The sequence below is a fragment of the Syngnathoides biaculeatus genome, chromosome 23 (genome assembly GCF_019802595.1).
Source record: "Syngnathoides biaculeatus isolate LvHL_M chromosome 23, ASM1980259v1, whole genome shotgun sequence".
In the NCBI taxonomy this organism is placed as follows: Eukaryota; Metazoa; Chordata; class Actinopteri; order Syngnathiformes; family Syngnathidae; genus Syngnathoides; species Syngnathoides biaculeatus.
Genome location: NC_084662.1, coordinates 15,115,933 through 15,143,835, shown reverse-complemented (window position 1 = coordinate 15,143,835; position 27,903 = coordinate 15,115,933). Strand labels below are relative to the sequence as shown.

The 27,903-nt window shown below is 40.3% G+C and overlaps 2 protein-coding genes across 2 annotated transcripts in view; one reads left to right on the top strand and one right to left on the bottom strand.

The window, feature by feature from the left end:
* Window positions 1-1,548: 1,548 nt before the first annotated feature.
* laptm4a (lysosomal protein transmembrane 4 alpha) lies at window positions 1,549-8,633 on the bottom strand. Its single transcript, XM_061812444.1, has 7 exons — window positions 8,301-8,633; window positions 7,182-7,302; window positions 6,236-6,312; window positions 4,456-4,578; window positions 4,192-4,287; window positions 3,348-3,446; window positions 1,549-2,393 (listed from the first exon to the last, which is right to left on the bottom strand). The coding sequence occupies exons 1-7, from the start codon at window positions 8,400-8,402 to the stop codon at window positions 2,319-2,321; spliced, it is 693 nt and encodes a 230-aa protein (XP_061668428.1). The 5' UTR covers window positions 8,403-8,633; the 3' UTR covers window positions 1,549-2,318.
* Window positions 8,634-9,134: 501 nt separating this feature from the next.
* The window catches only part of rngtt (RNA guanylyltransferase and 5'-phosphatase), an 81,717-nt gene continuing 62,948 nt past the window's right edge, over window positions 9,135-27,903 (top strand). Inside the window, exons 1-8 of the mRNA XM_061812443.1 lie at window positions 9,135-9,592; window positions 11,490-11,599; window positions 11,679-11,782; window positions 12,564-12,652; window positions 16,249-16,324; window positions 20,667-20,916; window positions 25,076-25,185; window positions 27,450-27,551. Coding sequence (XP_061668427.1) covers window positions 9,529-9,592; window positions 11,490-11,599; window positions 11,679-11,782; window positions 12,564-12,652; window positions 16,249-16,324; window positions 20,667-20,916; window positions 25,076-25,185; window positions 27,450-27,551 — 905 coding nt within the window. The 5' untranslated portion in view covers window positions 9,135-9,528. The remainder of the gene's footprint in view (window positions 9,593-11,489; window positions 11,600-11,678; window positions 11,783-12,563; window positions 12,653-16,248; window positions 16,325-20,666; window positions 20,917-25,075; window positions 25,186-27,449; window positions 27,552-27,903) is intronic.

Here is a 27,903-nt window from a genome sequence, read left to right as displayed (position 1 = left end):
GGTGGGGGCTGGGTCATGTGACCTCCCGGCCGGCATGCGGACTGGTCGACCCAAAAGAGGTAAACTCTCAAATAAACTGCACAGTCTCGGTAAGAGGATCACACTAAGATTATAAACCTGTAAAGTTGAATACTTGCATGCTTACATTCATCTTATTAGTACTGTAATCCATCTTTTTCTCTGCACACTCATGGATGAGGACCAGGCCCCTATTAGGGATAAAGCATTCATTAGAAGGGAGCCCTTTATTTGTACAAATAGGCTCTAGCACTCCCGCGACCCTCGTGAGGATAGGCGGCTAAGAAAATGGATAGATGTTTAAAACCTTGGTAAAATATATAATCCAAAATGCTTTTGTATTTCAAATAATGGTCATTAATTAGATTTTTTTTTTTTTTTTAAGCCAGTGTCATGGTGGGATGTTTTGCGCTATAATAGGAACAGGGCTTGGAAGTGTACTCTTATTTTGAAAGGCAGCACGCGTTCTGGTATTTATTCTTTTTTTTTTTAGTTCTTTTTTTGACGCTGTTACTGGTATAAGGAATTGGGTGTTTGAAAATGTTCATGGTAAGGGGGGAAATGCAGTTGAAGTGTTGGTGGAGCATCTGAGAAACACAGGAAGTACGCTGCACGTTTAATTTTGAAGCCACACTTATCGGATGGCTAGACGAGATCACCTACGCTTGTGTTTCTGGCTTCTAAGTGTAGGGTAGGCATTTTCATTGTTTTTGTTGTAAAAGTTGATTATAAATGAGTTTAAAATTGCCCCTAGGTGTGAATTTGACTGCGTCTGTTTGTCTCGATGTGCCCTGCGATTGGCTGGCAACCAGTTCAGGGTGTACCCTGCCTCGTGCCCGTTGACAGCTGGGATAGGCTCCAGCACTCCCCGCGACCCTCGTCAGGATAAGCGGCAAAGAAAATGGATGGATGGATGGAAATAATAGTGGTTAATTAGTATTTTTTCTAAAACCAACATGGTCGCCCGTGTTACCAGAGCTCTATTGTTGATAAGGCATAGTTGAGGCCTTTATCTGTACAAAATGCATATTTAGAATCTGAATATTTTGTCATTCTGCAGAAGAAGACAATTTAAATGTATTTTAAATTTTAGAATGAACAATTTCCCCTTGACCAATATAACCATTCATGGATCCATAGCAGGGATCTATCGGCAAAACAGACACGAGTTTGATTTTTGGCCACAGTACAGCAGGGGATCCTGGCTAACGTAGGCTGTTTTTAACTACAAAGAAACGTTATTCCATAAGGAAAAGCGGTCGTCGAAACACATCAGCATGCTATTTCAGGTTCTACCAATAGTTTTCAAATAATCTCATTGGATTTTACATTTGTTCGACAATGACAATTTTAGATTTTACTTCTTGTACTATTCAAAATAGTACAAAAAGTAACAGTACAATTTTGATTTTGAAGTCATTCATTAAGGTTGACATAAGTAGCAAATGGGCTTTCAGTGTTAGTCCAAAAACTACGTCTCCATGACAGGAAAATGGAAATGTTTCAAAAAGTCAATGAAAGAACTACATATTGTTTCAACTCTTTATTCAAGTCAAATATATGAAAGTGGGTATAATGAAATGGAACCAAAGAAGCATGGTTAAGTAATTGGTGGGCATGCAACAACAAATCTTTCACAACAGACAAGTTGATGTCAGGCTGGTGAAAAGCAATTTTTTTTCCTCTCTCCCTCGTCGTATACAGCTGGAAAACTACAGTGTCGTGAAAAAATATTTGCCACCTCCTGATTACTGAGCACACGCAAAGGTTTCAAATCATAAGTGCCTTAAAAAATTGAATTGTCATTTGAAAACTGCATTTTTATATTTCCTTGGGTTGTCTCTGAGTGGTATTCAAATGGGTTTGACGGGGCAAATACTTTTTCACGGCACTGTAGCTGGTAGCAAAGTTTGATGTAAACATCTGAGCTGGTGATGGAGGTGTTGGCAGTGAATAATAGTAAAGCGAGAAAAAAAAAAAAAAAAAAACTCCCAAAAAATATTGCTGTAGCGTGCTTCCCAAAACTGAGATGCAACTGTGCAAGTCTTAAAAAGAGCCAAAAAATTAGGGAGCTATCATAAGTGGATTGTCAGTCTACACGAGGATGATGCTGGATTGTTGACTGGATTTCATTAAAAACAAAGTGAAACAAAAAAATAAGCTGTCATTGTTCAGTCAGATTTCTTCCATCCTCTTTGCACAAAATATATTCAGTAGATAAATGGAGCTCGGAAAGGGTTAGTGAAGGAATGTAGAAATATGCATTTGGCGGCGTGTGTCGTCCACAGTGGGGCTGGTCTTTAAGATGGCATGTAAGGCGGCGGAGGGTCCTTGTCAGGCATGTTGACCGCCATCTCATAGGTGGGCAGGGCCGACTGGATGAGACAGAAAAGAAGAGAGAAAATTTCAGCGAGGGTGACACAAAGCCTGAGTCAAGGCCAGTTATTCAGTTTTTATATGATTAAAAAGAAAAATCTAAATTGATATCTTTTGCTGTGACCACCCACATGCACACTGGTGGGGTGGCCTTGTCCATCCCCGGCCACCCCGTAGCTACGCCCCTGTACACACCCCTGTTGAAAGGCTAAAAAAATGAGACCAAGACCGTTGCTGTGACCTTTAACCTCTGCAACACAATTGAAAGAAATTTATATTTTTGAGAGGGGAAGTAAAAATAAGTTGTTGTAAAAGTGTGCAACCCCTCTTGTAACAGGCTTTGTTCAGAATTAACGACAAACTTTCAAAATGATGTTAAAATGAGCGTGAGCAGATCATTTAATGTGTCTTTGATGAACCCCAAATACAATCCAGCTGTTTTTGTATGTTTTTTCCAATTTTCAAAAATAATTTCCGAGGGAATAAATATACCATTGAAAACAGTGAACACAATCATTCTAAAGTGCAGAAATCCTCAGATCATGTTTTTGATTAAACATTTTTGCTGAATATTGGATTATCATACACGCAGGAGTGGATGCGTTTGATTGGCATGACCCCTGCTGGTATGGCCTGCACATAACAAGTTACACAGGCATGAACGGTCACTCCATTATCTATGCCTGCACAATCAGAAAAGAACTGCCACAAAATTGCCTTTCTGAAATGAAAATGATCAATATTATTGGTTGAACAAGGTTTCTTATTGTAATGTGGTTCCATAGTTTGATCAAACCAAATTTCTCTCTGTATTATAACATTGACTTGGTTGAAAAAAAAAAAAAAAAATCAATTCACTCAACATTAGATTGTATGTAAACGGTGGTCCAAAAATATTCGAGACCACTAAAAGTAATAAATTATTATTTGTCTCTCTGCGAGTGCTCACAAACCTGGGGCTGATTCTCGAAGGAGAGGAAGACGGCGACATCCGGCTTGTTCCTGTTGTTGATATACTTGTAGCAGTTCCACACACAGTTCATCAAGTAGGCCTGCAAAAAAATAAAATGCAAAACAGAAATGAGACTTCAATCCACCCATCCATTTTCTTAGCCGCTTATCCTCACGAAGGCCGCGGGGAGTGCTGGAGCCTATCCGGGCTGGAGGCGGGGTACACCCTGAACTGGTTGCCAGCCAATCGCAGGGCACATCGACACAAACAGCTGCACTCACAGTCACACCTAGGGGCAATTTAGAGTGCCCAATTAATGTTGCATATTTTTGGGATGTGGGAGGAAACCGGAGTGCCCGGAAGAAAACCCACACAGGCACGGGGGAGAACGTGCAAAATCCACACAGGCGGGTCCGGAATTGAACCCGGAACCTCAGAATTGTGAGGCCAATGCTTTACAGCTGATCCACCGCGTGGCCCAAGTGTGCAGAATAGTGGTTTTCAAACTTTTTACACAAAGTACAACCCGAAAAATACTTAGTTCACCATTTACCATCAGAATGGCCACCATTATTATCACAAACTGGAAATTTATTATAGTGAGCCATTGCAACATTATTCAGTTTGAACAGAAATGCTCAAAAAGATTTCTCTCAGTCTCTCGCTACATCAGTAAAAAACAAAAACACAAAACATTTGTTAATCATATTTGCCGTCACATCGCCATCGCAACATTCCATGAGAATATTGTTTACTTTAGAATGCAAGTCGGAGTTTGACATTTTTATTTCTATACGATGATGGATGAATGTTAAGCAGCAAATAATGGAAGGAAGCAGTTTTACCTTGAGGACAATGAGGAAGGTGAAGAGAACGAGCACAAAGAAGAACAGGAACCGGGGGTCCAGAGACAAGAGGTTATCCTTGTACGGGAAATCCGGCTGAGGAAACAGCGTGGGAAAATCAATGAGGTTGAACTCTACACTTGCTTTTCAGTCACAACCCAAATTAAAGGACAAAGGGGAAAAAATGGCCTGTCAAGGAGTGCATCATTAAACAACCAGTGGTGATAACAGTCCTGAGGCCAATCCATCAGCTTGTGGACTCACCAGCTGGTCCAGGTACTCCTGTATCCTCGGCAGGTAGGTGAGGGAGCTGCAAGCCACCAGGCAGCTTAGAGCGAAGTCGAACATCTGGTAGCAGAAGAACGGGATGAGCAGCCGGCTGCGGTGCTGGAGGCAAAACCGTTGAAAGACCGTTAAGAAGGACCCAAACAAACTGGCGCTCATTACTACACATTCTCTCAAGGGCCGTGCAGAATATTAATTGCCAATTTCATCTTTATGCATTCAGGTGTCAAACGCAAGGCCCGGGGGCCACAACCGGCCTGCTACATCATTTTACGTGCTCTATGAAAGTATTTAGCGCAATTTCCACAATCCTTGCTTAAATCCATCCATCCATCCATCCATTTTCTTCGCTGCTTATCCTCACGAGTGTCGCGGGGAGTGCTGGAGCCTTTCCCATCTGTGAACAACCACTCTGAACTGGTCACCAGCCAATCGCAGGGCACATCGAGACAAACAGCTGCACTCACAGTCACACCTAGGGGCAATTTAGAGTGTCCAATTAATGTTGCATGTTTTTGGGATGTGGGAGGAAACCGGAGTGTCCTGGAGAAACCCCACACAGGCACGGGGAGAACATACAAACTGCACACAGGCGGGGCTGGGATCGAACCCGGGTCCTCATAAATGTGAGGCCAACGTTTTACCAGCTGATCCACCGTGGCACCCCTTCCTTAAATCTGCATCAAAATTTGAAATAGGTAAATATAAATCATATGTAATAAATACCGTTAAGATATTCCAAGTATTTGCAAACATTAGTGAATTTTCAAGCATGTTGAGGGCTCCAAAATGTCAACTGATGCTTTAGAATTATGATTAATAAATTCCTAGAGGGAGTGAACCCTGCTGCTAAAAGTGAAAAACTGAAATTTGATGCCCTGATAAAATTGTTTCAAATTGCCAATATTAATACATGTAATTTAAACCATAAAGGGAAATTGGAATCAGCGAATCAGAGTGTAGAGTTGTTTGGCTAGACCATTAGCCTCTCTTGGGGTTAACGGACTCATTGTCAGTTGTGGCAAATGGAAACATGTCCTTGTGTACAGTGGAGCCTCGGTTCTCGGCCACAATCCGTTCTGGAAGGCGGTTCAAATACCGAATCAACCACCGCGCGCGTCATGTTGTTTCGGGGTTTCTTCCGGGGGTTCGTTCGAATTGAAAATAACAAAGCGCGTCGTGGGTGGGTCAGCTGGTCGGGCCGCGCGCGTTATTGCTTATTAATCAAGGTGAGGCTGCTATACTATTTACACCAAATTCACTGTTTTAGCATTCCATCATTTAAGAACCATACTTTCACAAGAATCTATTTTTATTTTATTGGAGTATAATCATTGTTCATGGTTTGTGACTGGTTAACACACAGGACAAAGCGGATCGTTTCTGTCCACCTGCTTTAAGAAAAGAAAGGGGACTCTACTCTGGGAAAAGCAAGTACTGCTCGGACAGCTGAAGCAAAACACTCGCACGCACTTCTGACATGCACGATGAGACTGCACAAGGGTGTGACACTAATTGTAGTTGCCCCGACTACAAGCAGCTCTATGACCAAATGCTATTCACAACCTGTCAAGTTGTGTTGCCATCAGGCAGACCTGTGAGATAAAGATGAATAGCAGTGAGGAACACAGTGTCGTGGGAGCTCGGATTCTTGTTGAACTTCAGGGATAACACACAGAAAAGACAGTATGATGCTCGCAGCACTGTTTTTTTTTTTTTTTTTTGGGGCGGGGGGCATGCTAAATAACTCTGCACTTACAGTAATGGCTCCATACAGCATCATAGCACTGATAGTGACCATCAGCAGGGAAATGGCCAATCCAGCACCGGCATTACCTAGGCGAATAAAAGTGAAGAACATTTTGGTACATGTTTACTTTCCCTACTATTTTGACCACTTACATTGCATTAAAAGTTTCTCACGGTACATCTTCCAAAGAAAAATGTGGACACACAGGTTAATTAGGTACATTTTCCATTCTTGTGGAGGAGCATTGAGTGCTTTTGTCTGTTGCGGCCATCGCGAGATAAACACTCTTACATTATTTGTAGTGAATAATAATTGAATAATTTCTGTTGTACTGCAATTCGCGTACAAGTGAGTTTTATTTGGAAAACAAGACTGACTCTTCTCAGCCGAAAAATCTGAGTTTCTCAATTGATACGTCAAGACTGCACAGAACGCTTCTGTTTCCGGTCCCAACCGGTTTGAACACTTCTGTTTCTAGTTCGAGCGGGCTGGGTAACGGTGGCAGAGCTAAAAAAAATACAAAATGATTTCATAAACTAATTTAGTTCATTACATTTAATGAAAAGATTGGTACTTTTGCACAAAATGTTTGCGAATGAACCAATATCGCATAAACACAATATTGTATACATAAAAGTTTTAAACTGGATAGGGAGGTTAAATTATTTCATTTATGAAAAGAAAAAAAAAGCCTGCAAGGCAACATAAAAACTCCACAAATTAAATCTGTGAGAACATTAATAGGACCGCAAATAAACAGTTTTTGTTAAACAAAACAGCAGTGTTCTTTAGCTGTCATGAGTTTTTTCACCATTCACAAGTTCCAGCTCTTTGAAACCACATGTCATGGGTTGAACTGTATTTAGTTACGTTGTTCCTGTGGGAATGCCATCGCGAAAATGTTTGGACAGATTATGTACTTAGTAAAGACTCAATTTAGAATAATTGGACCTACCTGACATCCTGTCTGATGTTAGGTAATGGTCAATAACGGCATACTGTAAATTGACAGAGGGAACGCTTTCCGGATGGGTTGCCGCAACTGTTAGCAGGATTCCCATCAACAGGTTGATTACCTGGGAGAAGCAAAACAAATCAACATTAAAAAAATCCTTAAAAAGGAAAATATTAAGCCAACACGCAGTGATTGGCCATTTACAAGTTGGGCAATATTAAATTATTTTCTGAAAAACACATATTTGGCAATCTTTGTGCTGAGAACACACGTGAATGTAAAAAAAAAAAAAAAGTAAACTGCAGTATCCTTCCATCCTGGATGGACCGAATTCATGCAATCCTTAGAGAAAATAAAACTGAGAAATTACATACATACATTTTTTTGTTTGCCCCTGATATCTTAAATTGGTCAATATACCGAGTACTAGCCCAGAACAGTTTAATATCATTTTACACGTGTTACAACATTATCCTTCCAAATAAATGCATGCACAATCTTTAAAACTTTTATTAACAATTTATGCCAATCTTAGCTAATTACTGAGATACAAAGCTTATCTCTCTGACCAAATGTATCACCTTCACTATTATAATTATTGCAAATTTTCCTATATTATACAAGGGTCCTTTGGCAAGTGCGCGCACATACCCCACACCCCTCCCGAAATATTGATGTAATTACTACAAGAGATTCATATGGTCGCGTTATATTTTATTATTTTTTTTGTATTGTGTATCTTTCAAATGATGCTAGTCATTTTAAGGGTGTAATCAGACGCTAAACGCTGTTTGGTTGGACAACATCAGCCAGTACACTTGGGCTAAGGATAGTTCTGTTAGTACTTTCCACAGTAGGTTTTAATTTTTAACCGCGTAGCTGAAAATTAAACTAAAATTTCTGCTAAAACTCACAAGCTAACGTGCTAACGTTAGCATTCGCAGTGAATATGACATTCAACCGCCGTTTGTGAGTTGAAGGCCGATTTAGACGCAATAACAAATCACCAATAGTGGCAGAATCGACACGTATCGATACGACATTTTGCAACAACAATACATATGATTATACTGTTGCTAATATTTTTGCAATGAATCCATATGGCTTTTAATTACGTACCATGTACCATGTCCCAAGGATGATAGTCCCCGTCCGGACATGGCAACATCCACAGCACCTAGTGCTGTACAGTTTGTCTCGACTGATTTTAAAGTTCTGCATTACCCTCGTGGAAACGGCAGAGTCTGCAAATGAATATAAAAATATTCTAGAATGATGGAGTGAGAGAAGGTCCCTGACGTGCTGCACTTCCTCGTAACCCCAGATGAAAACAAACTCGAGGAAGTGGAAACACGTACGGGACGTCAGGGAAGTCAAAAAGTACTGTATGCGAAACGCGTCTAGTACTGTACTTAAAGGCGTGTTTATTATTATTGTTATATATATATTTTTTAAAAGGAATAGGATCAGGAGAACATTCTAATTTGGAAAAGAAACTCCAAGGACATAATTATGTGTACCCCTACAACTAGCACAGAAAATCGCAAGAGAGAAATGGGTACACTGCAAACAAAACGCTAAAGCAAACTTATCTGCATCACTTGTTTACAACCCGTGTTAAAGTGTTCCATCACGTCCAAATTTTCTATTCAATAATATAAGCATGGTCACGTCATTTTAAAAATTTACTTGTAAGCCGCCGTTACAAATTAATACAAGAATGATGCGTTTAATATTCCTAGAAAGTTGGAGATGCAAGAGTTCCCCAAAATATCATACAATTTATCTTCGCCCACTGCAATAAACTCCGGGATATGTTGACCATTTACACACATATTGTCATGAAAATAAAAATAATTACGGTTAACATCAAATGTGTACAAATCCAGTCAAACAAGATTGACTGTGCCGTTATTATCATCACAGAAACGACGAAGACATGGAAAAAAAATCCGAGAAATCCTGACTTCCGGCTGTCACTTCAACACAACACAGACACCCCGGAGGAGCATGAATGAGAAGCTAAGCTTATTTAGCTTAAACCAACTGCCATGCTTTTAGTTATACGGACGTTAGGTTTGCCAGATTGATACAAATTAAGACGTAAGAGTATCTGAATAACAAAAAAAAAACAACAACAACAACCAAACGCAAATGTGTTACGGTCTTATTTTTGCACGGTGTTCCCGAATGAGCTAAACTAGCGGCTAAAGAGGCCTTTGAAGCCGCGGTGTTTGGGTTAGCCACAACCCGGGGGTTAAGGTGATAGCACTGGGCAGACGCCTCGGATCCTTTTATAGCCTGTGAGACACGCTTGTCCGTAACACCCACGACTGGGAGCTGACAAATGTCACACGCGGGACCCCCTCCCCGATGGCGGAATTGTCCCAGAAGAGGACAACCGGTGGCAGGTGACACAGCCGCGCTCTCATTATACTTATTAGCTACGTTTACAGTTAGTATGCTATTGATCACGTAGGATCATTTATATCTGTTATAGCTTGCTATTTGGATAAAACATCCACGTGGCTTCCTCCCCAAGATTATTATTGCTATTCAAATGGTTATTTAAACATTTTGTGTTAACAAAATAAGATGGACTTGCTGTCCCCTGTCATTGCATGGTAGAATCACAACATGCTAAGATTAGCGAGCAGTGCTGCATTTGCTCATCATTAAGTTTTAACAAAGCACTAGCACAACGCTCTCATTTTCGTAATGGTGTGGGTTATGGTTCATTCTTTTATTCACTATTATGGGAGATGTTGCAGTCGTGTAAATCACAGTGTAGTCCATCTATCACGTGTCAAAACAAACCAAGTTTGCGCATGCGCACAATGTGAAAGTGGTCTACAATCAATGCTGGAAAAACAAGAAACGAATTTTTTTCAAAACAGTGGTTCCCAAACTTTTTTTTAACGGTCTCCTTCCCCCCATTTTTTTTCTATAAATACTAATACACGTAGGTTACACTAATCAATCACTGCAATGGTCACTTTTACAGTAGAAAATTCACACTGATTTATCAGGCCACCTAAATTTAACATCTTTCATTTCATTTAACATAATTTCATTGGCTGGTGTGGGCTTGTGTGCTCAGTAGTAAACATAGCTCTATCTGCCGGGTGTAAGTTAATAATGAAACATATTCATGGTAGCCCTACGGGGGGGAAGGGAGTTTGAAATCTACTCTTTTTTAAATAGGAAACGTTGCCACACTAAGGTCCATAGACGGAAATGCAAACATTAATTGTAAGGCAGGCACCATGATTAAATAATAAACCATTAGCTTTCAATGCAATCCATTTTCATCACCACTTATCCTGGTTTGGGTCACGGGGCATTGGAGCCCATCCTGGCTGAATTTGGACATATAGACAATCATTGTCATTCACATTCGCGCCTATACACAATTCAATCTTCATAACGTGTAGGTACAGTGTTACTGTGTTGCTCAATACAGACACCAGCTGGATATTAAATATTGCATTTAACTGACTGTATATGATATTTAAGTTATTGTATGTTGTATTGTTTTATTTCTAAATGTAAAATGTCTGGTGTCTTTAAAATATCCAGTCAATAAAAATTGTGAACATTTCATAATGTGTAAATCAGTGAAAGGTTGATGATTGTTAATGTAATGTTGCTTATGTATTATTATTTTTTTTTTATTAAAGCGATTTTCCTAGGTTGTGAGCTGAAAAACTACACTGCCAACAGAGGTTCATATGTATTTACATGTAATATTTATTTTACTAACAATAAATATATTCTACACATACCTTCACATACAGTTAAGGCCAAAATGGTCCCACATGTTGAAATACTATTTTTGGGTGCTCTGTTTTCACAATGCCTTGAAGGGAAGAATTGTGCTTTAAGGGATCCATGATTCTTTTGTCAGAGATGCATCCCGTAGACCACAGATGTCAAACATGGAGTCCGGGGGGCAGATACGGCCCGTCACATGATTTTGTGTGGCCCATCATTTTGTGTTAGCAAACATCACCAGTAGTTGAAAAACTCATTACCCTTGATTTTTCATTTCAAAACGAGTTCATAAATGTCATAGCAGCCTTTGTAACTACAATGGGCCCACAGCAAACATTAGTTTGACACCCTTGCCGTAGAGAGATGTGCTTCCTCATAAACAGAGTTTGTGACGGTGTAATGCGGTGACAGGTGTGAGCTATACAGCGGCTGCATTGGTCAGTCCGCGCACCGGCAAGATTTTATCCTGTGAACTCGGGACATGCATCGATGTGTTCACATTCACCATACCCTTTTTACGTTTGTTTGCTTAAGGTAAATTCCTGCCAATGAAAACCATGCTAGGCCCCAGATATGATGACCAAGTTGCGGAGGAGAATCGCTTTTACCCCAGTATGCTGTCGAACTACTTGAAGAGTTTAAATGTAAGGAAGTTTTGATTCACTACTTTTTATTGTATTCAAAATAAAGCATCATGTAACTGTTTTTTTTGTCCCTCTTTAGGTGAAAATGGGTTTGCTTGTGGATTTGACGAACACAACTCGCTTCTACGACCGCAACGACATTGAAAAGGAAGGAATCAAATATGTGAAGCTACAGTGTAAGGGGTATGTGATGATCATGACGTTTGTTTGAATTGTCATCTATTTGTGCTGTACGATCGGCTGGCGACCAGTCCGTGGTGTATCTAACCGCAAACCCTTAAGTCACGTAGGATAGACTTTAGCTCTCTTGCAACCTTAATCGGGACAAATGGTAGAGAAAATGGATGGATGTGTTGTAAGAGCACTGTGAAGTAGTGGTTAGCATGTTTACCTCAACAGGTTAGGGTGAGGGGTTCACATCTTGGTTCCGGACTTTCCGATATGTAGTTGACATGATTTTCCAGTAGTTAGATGAATTTTCTTTGGAACCTTCTTCTGACCTTCCAAAAACATGCATATTCATCCATCCATTTTCTTAGCTGCTTATCCTCGCAAGGGTCTCGGGAGTGCTGGAGCCTATCCCAGCTGACATCGGGCCAGAGGCGAGGTACAGCTTGAACTGGTTGCCAGCCAATTGCAGGGCACATCGAAACACACAGCTACACTCACATCTAGGGGCAATTTAGAATGTCCAATTAATGTTGCATGTTTTTGGAATGTGGGAGGAAACCAGAGTGCCACACTCCACACAGGGCTGGGATTGAACCTGGGTCCACAGAACTCTGAGGCCAACGCTTTCCAGCTGCGCTACCGTACCGCCAACATGCATATTAATTAACTTAAAAACGGTTAATTGTCCATAGGTGTGAATGCAAAGCTTGTGAAAAATGTATAGAAAATACAGCAGATGAATAGATTGCTTATCCTGCAGTATTGTTTGCTTACCATCCTCCTTTTTCTCTAGTCATGGGGAATGCCCTTCCAAGGAGACGACCGCTATGTTCATACAGCTCTGTGAACACTTTATGGAGAAGAATTCTTCAGATCTAATAGGTGAGTAGCCAATATCTTTAGTTTGGCTCAAGGGTCCCATTTCATTTTAAGTATATTTCACAATGCCACGAGTATATTTTAACCCTGTAGATGCCCCTAAAAAAACACAGTTGCACATTAGCAGACTCTTTCTTTTTCAAACATTAGTAGCCCCTTTAAAACTTTTAATAACAGCCATATTTTCAACAACAATATATCTGTATGATGTATGTTTCGTCATGCTATTAGACAATAAAATTGGCAAAGTTTTTGTACCATTCTTTGTTGATTGATTCTACATTAAACATTGGTGGGACGTAGGAGATATTTAACATGGCTCTACAGAGGTAAAAACCAAAAAAAGATGTTTGCAAATTTCCCATTTTTATGGAATACCAAGATAATGAGTATGGTTATTCCCATTACAGTAATTAGATTTTTTAAGATGGTGAAATCACAGGATTTGGACAGGTTTAATTTCAACAATCATTAAAGGGTCTAAAGGATGAGTCGGCTATCAAAAATTATTGATTCATTGGACTATACATTAGCTGTTGGATGCCCGCACTGTGGTTTTGTATTCTGCAAAAGCCTGTAAATAACTAGTTTGGAAAACAATTATCAACATTTTAGACAACTTTCTGAATGTTATTACCCAAACTAGGAACTGAATCATAATCACTTTATGTTTCGGCATTTTCAGCGCTGTCAGTTTGAAATAGTGTCCTTTATTTGAACAAAGGGATGGAAACTGAATGGCAAATAATATGATTCGTCGATTCATCGAAGAAACAAAGGATGGATGGATGGATGGATGGATGGATGTAGACCACCCTCAAATATGCGTCGCTATCACAAACTAATACTGTTAACCAATGCTAATCTGGGCATCCAACAACATTTAGTACAGATCTGCTTGAATTTTGGATTTGATATAATAGCAAGGGCATTGCACTCGTGCGGCATCTGCGGGTGGATACTACAAAATACTCCCCCAATTTGGGCCAGCGATTGCAAATGAGATTTGTCAGTATGTAAATAAAAAGATGTTGGAAAATTGGGCACATGCAAATGCAAAGCAATTCTAGAAAGGCCAGATTGATTTTATAAAAAAAAGACTTCAACCACATGTGCATTAATTATCATTAAAATTATTTTTTTCTACAAACTGTGCACTCATAGTTTTCACATAGTGTACCAACATTTTTGTCTCATTTTTTGCACGTCATGAAGAAGATAAGACTAAATATTTGTACACAATAGCTCAGATATTCCAGAAACTGCTCAAGCTTGTGTAGCTCTCATTTTTGCTTCCTCTTACATACTTATTTTTCACCATCATGTTGTTCTTTGGACACGGAGGTTTAAATTTATTCCGCTCAGCAAGGATCGAGTAGCACTGAATATTGAATGCCAAGCCACACACTTGTTTCATCCTGGATACACAACAAAAATCCCCAGTTCCCAGAATATGTAGTTTTGTATTGGCTCTCTTGCTTTGAAGACTTTACCCAAGTGCCTTTGTGCACACAAAAGCAATGCGGCACAACAGAAAATCACATCTCCCACCTTCTTTGAATTTCCATTGTCTATTTCGTCTTCTGTTTGTGTTTGATGGAAAACCACAATGACCGTTTTTTTTTTTCCAACTTGTCATCTTCATCTGCTTGGTAATGCAAAATGGTGGCTCTGCATGTCATTTTATATGAGAACAGTTATTCAGTACAGGGGCGGCGCTTGAAATATTTCCTCTGTGGTTTGTACTATGATATTTATTGGGAAAAACTGTTGGACAGGACAAGATTTGTAAGGGGACAGAGGGAGAAGAGAACAGCACAGATAAAAAATAGTAACAAAGACCAATAGCAGAATATGTATATGTGACTACTATAGTGTTTTATACAAAGTGATGTAGGATATTTTGTTTTATTTTCAAAACAGCAGTTTGTGTGGCGACCGTGATCCGGGCACAACTGGCCGATCATGCAGGGTTGGGGGTGAGAAGAATGCCGCCATGTCGTCTATATCAGAAACCACCACTGTAGGGATTTTAGAGTTTTAAAAAGAGGATAGTCCAGGGCGCTGACATAGCGTAATCGTAATGAAATATGTCATAAAAGATAGCGTAAACACACTAAAACCTACGGTGAATTTCCGGTAATTGCGATTTAAAACTGCCACATGTGCGTTTTAGTCATTTGGTGCCTGAAATTGATCTTCCGCCACATCCATAAAAGGGCAAATGTGAGCCAGGGTACTCATCCTGTTGGGACACAGTTCAACGCCCGCGCCCAGGGACCCAGATTATTGCGCCAGTCTCAGCAAGTTTCCTCAAATACCTCAGAGGAGAGGGACGCAGGAAAAAAATAGCTGCCCCCCCCCCACTCTCCCCCAGCTAACCACAACCACCCTGCCAATCCCCCCCCTCCAGGAAAGCATGAGGTGCCCACCTGTCCACATGACCCAACATGGGCGCCACGCACCACACTAGCTGGAAACTAGGAATGGTGGGGACCAAAGCAATGGGCACCGGGCAGTTTAAAAAATGATAATAATAAAAAATCTTCAATAACCTGACTTTGTCCAACATAGTGCAGCCTTTCTGTTGTTCCCCTCCAATTTTGTATATTGTTTAGAATATCGTACATACTGTACTGTACCTTTTCATGCATATATTTACTTAGAAGTTGCACTTTCGGACTGGTGACAATAGGGGTCTCTCTTCTACTTTGGAGCATCATTTAATTAATCCCAACCAGATGAACTTCAACAAACACCTGTCTGGCTTGCAATACAAAGTGCTTGTACAAAACGTGTGAGTCAGTGGCTTGTCTTTAATCTACTGGTGATTTTTTTTTTTCTTCCCCCCTCCCGGCCAGATTCGATAGATGTGCTTGTAAATTTGGTCTCTAGGCACTGACGTCAGTTCATTCTGTCTTCATTCGTGTGCAATGTTGCTGGGCAAATATCCCGTGTGCAGGGAGTGTTAGTCCAATTGCATGCATACAAAAGACTGATCTTTGTGATTTTGGCAATTAAGGAGGAAAATTTAAAATTAGAATTGCTAGAAATTATTACATTACAGTACAGTTTTATAAATCAACCCTCCTATGTGCTTCTCCAATGGATTTTAGTGTAGCTTTCAAGACCAGTTCTTTTAAAATGTGTACAATTGTTCAACTTTTTATCCCATTTTGTTGACTGCATGTGTGTCCTTTTTTATGGTTCATGTCACGTTGCCACAAGATGGCGACAAAGAACCTTTGCCTCAATGAAGCATTTTAACTCACTCCGACACAGTTCCTTGGCACTAAGGTACCACAAGGTGGCGGCTTAACTTTTTTTTTTTTGCTTTGTCGTAAGCACAAAGCAACAAATATCTTAGTTTTAGGTTAGTTTTTCAATGAACGGCGTAGGTTTAAAAAAAAAAAAAAATTCAGGTTCAGGTTCAGTTTACTCCCCTGTATACCCATCTGTTGTAGGTTTTCCACCCCTGCCCTAGCTGATGCTGTTTGTCTCCATTTCTTGTTAATTAATCTATGCATAATTTATAATTCTCCACCCATAAATATGGAAACTCTTTTTATTGACCATGCTGTTTCCTTGGTGTCCCAAAGGAGTCCACTGCACGCATGGGTTCAATCGGACAGGCTTTTTGATATGTGCCTACCTGGTGGAGAAGATGGACTGGAGGTAAGACTGTGACCTTACAGACTATTTAGATGCTTTTTGCACAGTTTTCTTTTTTCGTATACTTGCTTACTTTAACGTCCTCGCATGTCAGAAAGGAGATGCACTTGTTACCATTTATTAAATGCCTGGAGAACAACGAAACAAGCACAATGACCACCCTCACACATCAGCTGTTGTCAGCCACAGCTCACACCCTGACGCTCACACACAGACTTGCTAATGTCAAATGCCACCCACCCACACCTCTTAAAGCCTCATGCATGTTATCCAACGGACAGATGCTACAGTAGGTTCTTTACATTTTATACATGCAACATTTTTGAGTTTTTAAATGTTTAAAATGGGTTTTAAGAAGTTTAAGTATTTTGAAAGGGTGGGTGGTGGGGGCAGTTTTTTTTTAAATGATTCTCTACACCACAGGTGTCAAACTCAAGGCCTGGGGGCCAGATTTGGCTCGCTACATAATTTTATATGGCCCACGAAGCCAAATCTAGACTGTCAATGTCCATGATTCTTGTAAAAATCTGTACCAAAATTTCAAATTGTTATATAACATAAATGATTAAGTTGAGATATTACAAGCATTTTTGCGTTACCAAACATGAATAGTTGATAAACACATTCCCCTTGATTTCTGATTCCAAATCTAGTTCATAAATTGATTTGATTGATTGTAAATATGATGAGATGATTAAATATTTTTGTTCCACAGTCATAACAGCCCCCTGAGGGAAACCAGAACAACAATGTGGCCTCCGAGAAAAATGAGTTTGACACCCCTGCTCTACACCATAGATTTTAGCCTATAGTGTGTGGGTCTTGAAGATATCTGGGGATTTACTGAAGATACAAGAAGATTGTTAGGTATTAGTCTCTCCCCCCCACAATCTTGGTGCAAAAGGTCTTTCATGATAAACTCAGCCATACAATCCATCCATCCATCCATTGTCTTTACCGCTTACCCTCACAAGGATCGCGGGGAGTGCCGGAGCCTATCCCAGCTCTCAACGGGCAGGAAGCAGGGTACACCCTGAACTGGTTTCCAGCCTATCGCAGAGTACATAGAGACAAACAGCCGGACTCACAATCACACCTAGGGGCAATTCAGAGTGTCCAATTAATGTTGCATGTTTTTGGGATGTGGAAGGAAACCGGAGTGCCCGGAGAAAACCCACACAGGCACGGGAAGAACATGCAAACTCCACACAGGCGGGTCTGGGATTGAACCCGGGACCTCAGAACTGGCCAACGCTTTCCAGCTAAACCACCATGCTAAGCCATACAATATTTAGCAATATCCTTTCATCTGGCAATAGTCCAGTTCTCTTCTCAATTGCTACCTTATGTCAGACGACACCAAGACATCGCGACCAAACAACAAAGATCACACAAAGCTAACCAGCTAGCAGAGCTTATCGCCCTCACCCCAGAGATGTTTAATGCATTACAGTGACTGATCGTGCTGGGTGGGTTGTGGGAGTGGGGGTCTTCAGACAGAGGTGGGGCAGGTCGTCTGAGAGGACAAGAATGCCTGGAAGGTGCTGGAAATGTGGGCTGATTAAACCCTCCCACCACCCACTACTTCCTGTGTAATGAATATTCCCAGAGCATTAGGCTCATCCTGTGTTGCGAGATAATGTAACTATCGGATGAACTCCTTGCAAGCAGATTTTTTCCCACCCTTTTGTAGTCTACAAGTATTAGTAAGTCGTAGTAATTACCAAGTCATGTATTATTAGACTATATTATACAATTACGACACAGGAGGTCGGAATGTGTCGTAGTCTGTCTACGCTAATGTACTAGTAAAGTCATAATTCGAGAAGAGCTTTTAGGACTTGTTGGCACCATCACTCCAATAGCACAGCTTATTTGGTGTTTCTCAGGGGGGTCAAAATTTCTCTTGTATTCACCCTCTGTCACAAAATAATGTTACTTGGAAGTCCATGTATCACTAGAGGGAGGGGATTGGTTGTGGTTTTCCTTCCTTCTAGGATGATTGCTAGCTGCTGCAAGACCTCCCTCCAGGTGTAACGACCTTTGGACAGATGGGGTTGGCACCCGGTGCGGGTGTCCTTCATGATTTTAGCTATTTGGCAGAGCGCACAAATGGGGTCCTCACCATTTTGGGGAGTTTATCATCAGAGGTTGCTCTGATAATAAAACTGAGTTTGCATCCTTACATTTTCCAAGATTCCCTCTGGGTAAAGTTGTCATGTTCCACATTTTCTCAACTGCTCTGCTGCCCTTGCTTGGACTGAAAAATTGCATTGGTGCATCTTTCTGCCACCTCTTGACGCAGAACTTCCTCCACTGCCATCTTTTTTTCCTCACTTGGCTGGAGCAAAGTGTCACGTTGGTTGACTTGGGCAAAAGCCTGTTTTTCCCTGTTCAAACATGTCTTGTCCCTGTTCAAACATGTCTTGCACTGTCACCATGGGTCTTGCTGTATGGTGTCTGATAGAATGCATTTCCTCTCAGTTGTCACTCTAGGGCCATTGCACATATAGCTGCATCATAAGACTCAAAATCATATCCAGCCTCACTTTGGAGTACTTATATTCCTCTATGAGGCTCGAGCCAGTCATTTCCAGGGCACCGTGTCTATGTCAGACGGTGTTAATGAGGAAGCGTAGGAGTCCAAGTCATTTCTTATGTAGGAGCTGACTGTAGTCAGGGTAGTAGTTCAGCCGCGTCAATTGGTGTGCGGCTGGCTGGGTGCTGCAGCTCAAACTAGTCATTTTGCACCATTTGTGAACAACCATTTTCTTATATCCTGTAATTTCTCAAAAATAATGCGCACATTTTTCCAAAAATATTTCCAAAACCTTAGTAGAGTGCATCATATTTAGGTATGGATGAAAAATAAAAAATAAAATCCCATTGTGTAGTTGTATACAAGTACATAGAGTGGTCAAAAAAGGTATACATATACATTTCGATATGATATTCGACATCTTATGTGACACATTTATATTTATTATGGTAATGTGCGCCCCCAACCTGAACTCTATGACCTCCTCGGGGAGCTTGCAATTTACGACTGTTAGCGTAGCATGTTTTTTTGCTACTGCACCAAAGATCAGAGACGTCAGGCCCGTGAGTTTGTATTAACTTAAACCAAGACAAAAAATGTTGACTACAACGGCTAGTTGTGCAGCCGCTTTTAAAAGAAATGTGTCATCACTTGTGCCGATAACGCCGCCAACCCGGAAGTAGCGCCGCAGTCCGAAACCACGATAGCTCGCTTCAGTGGCTTCAGGTGGTATTAAAACAACGTGAGCTCAAATTGTGTAATATGGGCGTCATGGGCACATTAAAAAAAACAAACAAAAAAACAGGAGATTGCACTCAATTGAAATGCTTGCTTTTTAAAAAAATTGACCATTACGCTCGTTTCTACATAGTTTGAGCTCACGTTGTTTTGATAGCCACCTGACGCCATCAGAAAGCTATAAGCTTTTATGCACAAATATTTAATGCAAAAAATGTTTAAGTCACACAGTGTTAAATCGTTTATTTATTTAAGACTGTAATATGTGTTATCATCAGTATTAATAAAATGTTATGCCATCATTGAGCATTTATTTTAGTCGGTTGAGGGATTCTGTTCTGCCAATTACAGGGACCAGGACAAGCATGTCCTGTGGCCGGTCCCGAGATTATATTACGGCTACATCAGCACATGCACAATGATTATTACTAATGATTGTTGTACAGACAGTTTTTTGAAAAAGAATGCAAGTACAAACCTACCAAAATATAAATAAAGATAATTCCCAATATTTTGTGCACATGGGTAGCAGCAAATTGGTGGTGCGCATTGTACATTGGAAGAAGGGTTTTTCTGATTTTTTTTTTTTTTTTTTTTTTTTTTTAGGTCAACATTGGGGGTGCGCATTATACTTCAGGACACATTTTACTCGAGAAATTACAGCATACTTTATTTTGACCAACTCGTATATATAATAAATATACTTGTCACTTAGTATGATAACATTGTTTCACACCACGGCAAATCAAATTGGTTGTTACATTTATATAACTCTTGTAACACCAGTTTGAATAGTATTATATTTATAATATTTGATGTAGCTCTGGGTGGCACAGTGGTAGACTGGTTAGCACATCTTCCTCACAGTTCTGAGGACCACTTCATGGTGTGCCTCTCCTCTCGCCCAGAATCGACTGGGATTGTCTCCGGCTCACCCACTACCCTAGTGAGGATAAGTGGTACGGAAAATGAATTAATGAATGATATCGCTCGTGTCGATTGTCGAGTGAGCATCCAGTTAGCGTTTGATTTTGAAACGATAATCCCGCCTGTGTTCACTCTTATCAGTGTGGAAGCAGCCGTTGCAGCTTTTGCCCAGGCCCGGGCTCCTGGGATCTACAAGGGTGACTACCTCAAAGAGCTTTTCCGTCGCTATGGGGACGAGGAGGATGCGCCCGCCGCCCCCACTCTGCCCGAGTGGTGCTTTGATGACGACGACGGGGAGGTAGATGATGACGGAAACACAGTCGGCCAGGATTCTGGCCCCAGCTCGTCCGGGTCAACTCCTGGAAAACGAAAAAGAGAGAGGCTCAAACAGGTAGGACTCATGTGCACCAGTACAGTAAATGGATGCTGCATTACAGGAAATGCTCTTTGGTGGTGTTGCTTCAACACATTTTACAATAATCTTGTTTGCTTTTAATGCTGAAAAAAGAAGCACCGAGTTATCTCGTGTTGCATATGATTCAATTTCTTCATCAACATTAATCTTACTGTCTTACTTCCATTTCTAACATGGCGTAGGTACCCTGATTAAGTGGTAAAAATAACACAATAAAATCACTTTAAGACAATCACTTGTAAAGGAACTTATCCCCAAAAGTAAAGGGTAAATACTGAAGTGCAGTGAATGACTTAACTAAGACAAATTCAGTTGCTTTCAATGTGATAGGCTTCAGTGATGAGTTATGGAGGGAGCAAGCTGCCAGGCAGAGCTGCAGCTTGCACCCTGCATCACTCTGGCATCATTAAAGAGTACAGTCTCTTGTTCATGGTTGAGTGGCCTTCTCAAGGCTACTAGCACTGGTTGGTGGCCAATTGGCTCCTTTTTGGAAGTCAGATATTCACATTTGCTTCGATAAAATACATTTCACTTTAAATCTTATCTTTATCCACAATAGCATGTGCAGTCATAAACGTAAATGAGTGCACCCCTTTGAAAAGTATGCTATTTATCTAATTCTAAGGGCCTGATTTATAAAGATGCCAAATACCAGGTGCTGAGTTGTGTTTTTTCGCAAACATTAAATGGTATTTATTGGTGGGCTTGTTGCACTGGATCAACTAAAATTTGACCTTTTACTCAGATTGGAAATAATGGGCGCGAACATCATTCTCACAGATTACATGGCTTGTTTGCAACAGTTGTAAAAGTTTTAAAAATCAATACATTTAAAAAAAATATATATTTGCACTACAGTTAGCTTTGGTTTTCACCACAGAACATTTTGGAGACGACTGGAAGCACAAATGAAATTTGCAATCGTGAAAGGCAAACAAGCATATTGCCCTCTTATAGAAAATATATTGCTCTTAAAATTATGGGGGACCGAATAAGAGCAGAAGCCATTTTTTTTTCACTCGTCCCGAGTGCATGTGAACTTTGTGTGTCTGCCCATCCCATGCAATGTTGCACCTGAAGCTTGGTACAGCACTCCTAAAAAAACTGCTCTGGGATTGGTCAGGATCAGTTGTCACAGTGCGCTGAAATGGCTGCTTGCGACTGACTCTAAGTCAGCCCTTTGATCATTCAAAAAGTCCAGATCTGTATTGCTAGATGGACAATCTGTCACGCATGTTATTTTTCACTGAGGTTTCAAAAATATTTCCACGGCCAGCAGTCAAGTTTTCATTTTATTATCATTGCTCTGCGCATCCTCATTTTGACTGCACTATGGTAGCAATGCTTTTTGCGATGGTTTGCACATGCATTTCACACACTCTATTTAAAGACAAAAAAAATCGACCACTGCAAGTTGTGTTACGTTTGATAAATCACATTGTGTGTGTGGTAAATTAATGTGTTTATATATATAAATATATTCCACTGAGAATGGTCCTAGAAATAGTACAGATGGTTCCATCAGGTCTTAATTTGCGTGAGCAATGAAATGTCTCCCCCTTTATGCTTAAATCATGCGTTAAGTACAAATCTGTCATTCATCAATGTGTTTGCGCAGCACTTTTTTGTGCTCGTACTCTGCGAACAATTTTCACACCACGTCAGACCATGTGTACACACAAATAATTCTGGATCGGCTATTAAGAATACGTCAAACACATCTTTTGTACCCAAGATGTACAACGTAAGTAAACTACAGTCATTCAAAAAGACAACACAATAACTTTGGTGATAACTCAAAGAATTTTTTAATGGGTTGACTGTCCTAAATAATGAAAAGTACACCTCTCATCACTTTTACCCTCGCTCCGTTCATACTTATATAGCATGCACATTTATTTATGTGTTCCCAGCGTCAGCAGTAGTCTGACACTATCATATAACGAGCAGGACGTGTGATCAAGCTGCTCACTGTTCTTTGTTTTTCCAAAGCTTCAGTTTTTTTTTTTAATAATCGTCACAATAGTATGATTTATATATTTTTCTGTGATTTTGGATGGCTGGATGGGATGAAAATTGATCTATGTACACACATAAACTGCCAATGCCGAGGTTGAACTGTGACTTACTCTGTTCGGCATATATAACTCATATACAGTGAACAAAATATATAACTCATATACAGTGAACAAAATAAGTATTTGAACACCCAGCTATGTTGCAAGTTCTCCCACTCAGAAATCATGGAGGGGTCTAAAATTTTCATCGTAGGTGCATGTCCACTATGAGAGAGATAATCTAAAAAGAAAAATCCAGAAATCACAAAGTACGATTTTTTTAATGATTTATTTGTGTGAAACACCTGTAAATAAGTATTTGAATGTCTGAGAAAACCAATGTTAATATTTGGCACCGAAGCCTTTGTTTGAAATTACAGAGGTCAAACATTAGTTGTTCACCAGGTTTGCACATACTACAGGAAGGATTTTGGCCCACTCCTCCACACAGATCTCTCTCACAGTGGACTGAAAATTTCATACCCCTCCATGATTTCTAAGTGGGAGAACTTACAATATAGCAGGGTATTCAAATACTTGTTTTCTTCACTGTATTTTTTTTTACTTCCAACATCATGAATTTGATCAACTACAAATGCCTCTTTTCTGTGTTATAGTTATTCCTCGCTATGTTTTTCAACAATGTATGTTTGGTGCCACATTTTCCAACTTCCTTCCTTCCATCCATCCATCCATCCATCCATCCATCCATCCATCCATCCATCCATCCATCCATCCATCCATCCATTTTCTTTGTCGCTTATCCTCACGAGGGTTGCGGGGAGTGCTGGAGCCTATCCCAGCTGTCAATGGGCAGGAAGCATGGTACACCCTGAACTGGTTGCCAGCCAATTGGAGGCCACATAGAGACAAACAGCCGCACTTACAATCAGACCTATTTAGAGTGTCCAATTCATGTTGCATGTTTTTGAGATGTGGAAGGAAACCGGAGTGCCCCAAGAAAACTCGCAGGCACATGGAGAACAGGCAAAGTTGAAACAGTGGGGGCCGGGATCGAACCTGGGACCTCAGAACTGTGACGCCAACACTTTCCAGTTTATCCAATTAAACTTGAATTACCTAAAAATGATTAACATGATTATTAGGCTATATGTTGTCAATGTGAAGCAAGCTTTGTGATGATACCAAAATTTTGAGTCCAGGAGAAAGATTTAAAAAGTTCTCCAAGTTTTGATCAGCCATCACTTATAACTTCAAAGCTCCATGCATTGGCTGAGATGTGTCAGACGGACGCTTTCATGGGGAAATTTGGGCACGGTCGTGGGCGCGAGCCTGTCATGAAGAATGAATTCTGATTTGTCAACATAACGTATGGCGGTGCAAGGAAAATCAGTCAGTATCCATTTTTCATATATCTGACAGAATATTTTTTCGTATACGCTCAACTTGTGTGCAGAGTTTTTATTTCTATGCATTTATTAGTGAATCAGGACTCTTGGATCCCACTTGTGGGGGTATTTTGACATACAGTATATATACTGTGCCATAGAAATATTCATTCTGAAAGGAAAGATCTTTTGGAATGTACAAATTTAGATTAATAATCTAATTTTATCCTTTTCACAGACAAGCAGTTACTGTTAATCACAGGGCTGAGATAGACAACCATTGATTGACACCGATGGGCAAGTTAAAATCTTCTACGAAGAAAGCATGTTTTTGGGAGAACACTTCACACCGAAAGGTCTAAACAGAGATTTGAACCCACATCCAAACACAAATTTTCTGGCTGCAAAGATAGCCATGCGCTACACTTTAAAAATATTGTGAAACAAGTATTCAGAATTTCTCCACGTAATGAAGAAAGAGGAGGCATGTTGAAGCAGAGGAGCAGGTTTATTAGGTTGAATTAATACATAATTCATATAGGGATGATGTGACGCAATGAGGTAAGATAAATAAAGATGGATTGATATTTTCTAGAAGCTTGTCAACACCGCTAAGTGTTTGGAATAGTTTCATCAGTGTGAAAAAGTGTCTCACATATTTGGTGTAGGACCGAGTGCTTTTTTTTCCTTTCTCATTCCAACACATATTTCTTTCATTCTTTCTCCCAGGGGGCAGTTTTCCTCGAAGGTGTCACGGTAAAAGGCGTCACACAGGTCACCACGCAGCCCAAACTAGGCGAGATCCAAAGAATGTGTCAGGAGATGGCCGAGTGGAACAAGTAAGTACAGCGTCGTCTTTTGTGCTCCTCCTGCCCCTCTGGGAGAAGGTGTGTGCAGTTGTTTGCTTAAGTGGGTGTATTGTGAGAGGCTCGTTTTCTCTTCAGTCACCCCCATCCCGCTCCCCACGATCCTGACACTTTGATACAGGCGAGAGAGTCAGGAATAGATTTTTCCTATTCGAGAAAAATGCAGCTGCAGCTTTTTAAAGAAATGGCTATGAGTTAGCTCCATCTCAAAAGAGGAACACTCAACACTATCTCCACTTTCTGCTGTTTCTAAAGTTGTTTTAACTGTATGAGTGTTGCTATATTTTATGAAACGACTGGTCCAAATGTCATGACAAACGTACTGTAGTGGTGCGAGTGTTTCCGGCCTTATTTATCTGTGTTTACCGGGTTAATTTCAGTGCATAACAAGTATCAATCCAACAATCTAGTAAGTAACAATCTATAAATGACACACATTCACTGCCTTTGAATGCGTGTGTGCGTATGTGTGTATCTCTCTCTCTCTCTCTCTCTCTCTCTCTCTCTCTCTCTCTCTCTCTCTCTCTTCTCTCTCTCTCTCTCTCTCTCTCTCTCTCTCCTGCTATTATATATATATATGCAGTGTCTGTGATTTGACGGGCACAATCGCCCCCGCGCGCCATCGCACTCTCTAATCTGCACAGTCGAGCACGAAAAATCACGTGTGTAAAATTTGTTACGAGGAGAAATACATAGACATTCTCAGCGCACATTAAAAACCAATCCAGCGTAGTGAACCACAGCCTGAGTCTTTTTTTTTTTAAACAAGGAAGCACACTTCTCCTGGTAGTTTACCTGACTCTGCCCCCCTTCGGCTCTTAAAGGGGCACACTCATAATTACTAACAACGTCCACCCGCACAGTCTGGGCAAGGTAGAGCAAAGAGAGTTTGACACACTGCTTGTGTTCTAACATTAGACCAGTCTCTCCATATATCTAAATACGAACAGTCATTTTCTCTCGTGGTACTGCGTTATCTTGAAGTTGAAAACTTTTCCCCTCTACATGCTTTAGGAAGATATAAATCATATACTGCTAGCTTTCATCAATGGATTGACAATAGATACCCTAACCCGTAAATTACGCTAGACTATAACAATACATCATGATGAAATAAAATGATTTGATTTTATGAATACTAATTTTGAAATTGAATGTCTATTGACCTCTTTAAAAATGTCTGTGTCAGTGCAATGTCAATAAATTATGATTAAGGTATTAGGTAACAACGACTTACTCGGGTATAAAAACTCAGAAAGTTATTTTAAGGTCTTAATATTCCATTCTGAATCACCACCGCAACTTTATCTGCCGGCATGACTGACCACACTCATACATTTTTCAAGTGTGAGTGACTGTATATGCACCTACATTTGCACAAAAAACCTCAAGCACTCTTCTTGCAAAATCTCCTGTTTGCTTTTTAAATTTGTGATATAATTCAGGAAGTCAGTCAACCACTCTCCCACCTGATAGCTTTCTAACATGCCTGCCAGACAGGCTTTGCAGTGTCTGTTGGCTTGCCCTGGCTATCAGACACGTAGGCAGAATAATCCCAGGTGACACTGCATGCACCTGGAAGGTTTGCAGTCACACGAGTTTGTACCCATTTCTCGTCACGATTTCTCGGTCTTGCACACCTGCAGTTTTCTGAAAACACAGCCCACCTCAGACAGGGATAGAAAGTGCTTTCACTGCAATTATTTTCCCTTTTTAAACTGCATTTTTCTGTATCGTTTCTGGCGGGAAGGTACTGCAGTAATTTTTGTGGTACCTGTACACAGTGCAACCTTAGAGTGTAGAGTGAAAAAGGTATATGCTTCTGTTTTTTTTTTGTTTTTTTTTTTCTTTAAAGTCTGCACCCAGGTTGCATTGAAACTATATTACGTAGAGAAGGGTCAATGATTACATAAAGTAAAACTACATGACATTGACAGCTTTTAGTCAATTCTTAAATCTAGCAGTGTAGAGTATTAAGTATCTTGTAGAAGTTTTTTCTCTTAAATGTATTTTGTTCCTGCAGTGGGAAAGGCAGTAAATAAAACATTGTTGTCTGTCACCTGGTCCCTGGTTCCACCTGCCCGCACACTTATATCGAAGCATCCATTAAACAGTCCAAGTGTTGTGCGTCCACCACGTATTGTGGAGTCTATGAAATTTGTTTTTTTTAGTATGTTATGGAAACAAGATGTGATGTCATGAATTGAATCAACACAGTATGTTCCTTTTGGTTGCAGATCTGGTTTTCCTGGGGCTCAGCCGGTATCAATGGATCGACAGAACCTTTGTTTCCTCGAGCAGCATCCCTACAAAGTCAGCTGGAAAGCTGATGGAACACGGTGAGTCGCGATAATAATGCGGCAATTGACACAGGTTGATTTGGAAATATCCCACTTGTAGCTCATGAGTAACTCCCTCGAAGCTTTCCAGAAGGTGCTAAATTAATATTTGCTTTGGTTGTGAACAGATCATTTGAATTTGGCAGGCCTGATAGCAGCCTTGATCATTTAATAAAACAGATTTAATGTAGAGGATGTAGCGGGATATCTGGATACTGATTCCTTCCATCCATTTTCTTTCTCGTTTTATTAGACTTTGGCACCACAGGCATCTCGCTGTCTTTGATGAGTTAATGTCTATGGTTGTCTACTGAAGTTGCCTTGTTCAGAGGTTTTAATGTAGCTTTCATGA

Coding starts and splice junctions, on each gene's coding strand:
- laptm4a (XM_061812444.1), bottom strand. CDS start 8,402: ATGCAGAACTTTAAAATCAGTCGAGACAAACTGTACAGCACTAGGTGC. Junction 4,288..4,455: donor AGGAGTACCTGGACCAGCTG/GTGAGTCCACAA, acceptor CTGTTTCCTCAG/CCGGATTTCCCGTACAAGGA. Junction 3,447..4,191: donor CCTTCCTCATTGTCCTCAAG/GTAAAACTGCTT, acceptor ATTTTTTTGCAG/GCCTACTTGATGAACTGTGT.